Below are 1390 nucleotides of genomic sequence, written 5' to 3'. Positions count from 1 at the left end.
GCGCTCAGGACGCACCCAGCACAGGACCCGGAGCAGGTGCACAGGAGGCTGGGGAGGGGTTTCCTCTCAAGAACTGAATATTCCTTATTTCAAAGCAATAATGACATAACAGTTAAATAAGTATTTAGCAAGCACTGAAGTGTCTTTAAGTATTCTCTTGTGTATGTGGCCTATACCCAACTCAAAAAAACTAATGCAAACCACATTTAAAAGAAGAAATGTCTAAGCCTCTCAAAGGTAATTATAGTTAGAAATTGAGGGTGGTTTTATTAATTCAGTGGGTGTTACTATCGGGAGACACACTCATCCCAGAAGTCAGACGTGCAGAGGGGAAGGTCCAGGAAACACTCAGGTTGCCAGTGAGCCATAGGAACAAGGAATCACACTGAGGACCATGCCCTGTGAGACTCTGGGTTTCTGTGAGAGGAGTTCTGTCTTCATGGACTTCAGAGCAAGCCAGAGGACAAATACCATTAAACAAAGTTCAGGGCAGGGAGCTCAGCATCCCACGGTGGCCTGGTCCAGGTGCCACCTCTCTTCCTCCTCAGCCTGGGGTGGCTTGAGCTATGAAATACCTGCCTCATGAATATGCAAATGCACTGGTGTCTACCGAGGTAAATACAGGTCTGTCCTTGTCCAGAGAGCATCACACAACAACCACATCCCTCCCCTACAGAAACCCCAGAGCACAGCACCTCAGCATGGACTGGACCTGGAGGATCCTCCTCTTGGTGGCAGCAGCTACAGGTAAGAGAATCCTCTGTTCCAGGGCTGATGAGGGAACTGGGTCCAGTCAGGTGAGATCTCACCCACTCCTGTGTCCTCTCCACAGGTGCCCAGTCCCAGGTGCAGCTGGTGCAGTCTGGGGCTGAGGTGAAGAAGCCTGGGGCCTCCGTGAAGGTCTCCTGCAAGGCTTCTGGATACACCTTCACCAGCTATGCTATCAGCTGGGTGCGACAGCCCCCTGGACAAGGGCTCGAGTGGATGGGAGGTATTGATCCTGAATATGGTAGTACAAGCTACGCACAGAAGTTCCAGGGCAGAGTCACCATGACCGCAGACACGTCCACAAGCACAGCCTACATGGAGCTGAGCAGCCTGAGACCTGAGGACACGGCCGTGTATTACTGTGCGAGAGACACAGTGTGAAAACCACATCCTGAGAGTGTCAGAAACCCCGGGGAGGAGGCAGCTGTGCTGGAGCTGAGGAGATGACAGGACGTATGAGGTTTACATGTGTTTAGAAAATGGGTTAAGTAATTGAGGGAAAGAAGCAATAGAAAGACGTATATGTTCTAATTATATAGAAACGGTATTTCAACTGTCCCCCCGTAAGTAGCACTCACAGAGGGGGAAAGGCGGCAATGAATCAAGCTGAGGCAAACGTTCC

At 50.6% G+C, this 1390-nt stretch overlaps 1 gene segment (V, D, J or C); it reads left to right on the top strand.

Annotated features, from left to right (window-relative positions):
- Window positions 1-648: 648 nt before the first annotated feature.
- Window positions 649-1212, top strand: LOC118145096 (immunoglobulin heavy variable 1-69D-like). The segment is given in 2 exon segments: window positions 649-747; window positions 833-1212. Coding segments are annotated over 2 exon segments (363 nt in total).
- Window positions 1213-1390: the final 178 nt, after the last annotated feature.

Source organism: Callithrix jacchus, chromosome 8 (genome assembly GCF_049354715.1).
Source record: "Callithrix jacchus isolate 240 chromosome 8, calJac240_pri, whole genome shotgun sequence".
In the NCBI taxonomy this organism is placed as follows: domain Eukaryota; kingdom Metazoa; phylum Chordata; class Mammalia; order Primates; family Cebidae; genus Callithrix; species Callithrix jacchus.
This window is presented reverse-complemented; position numbering and strand designations above follow the sequence as displayed.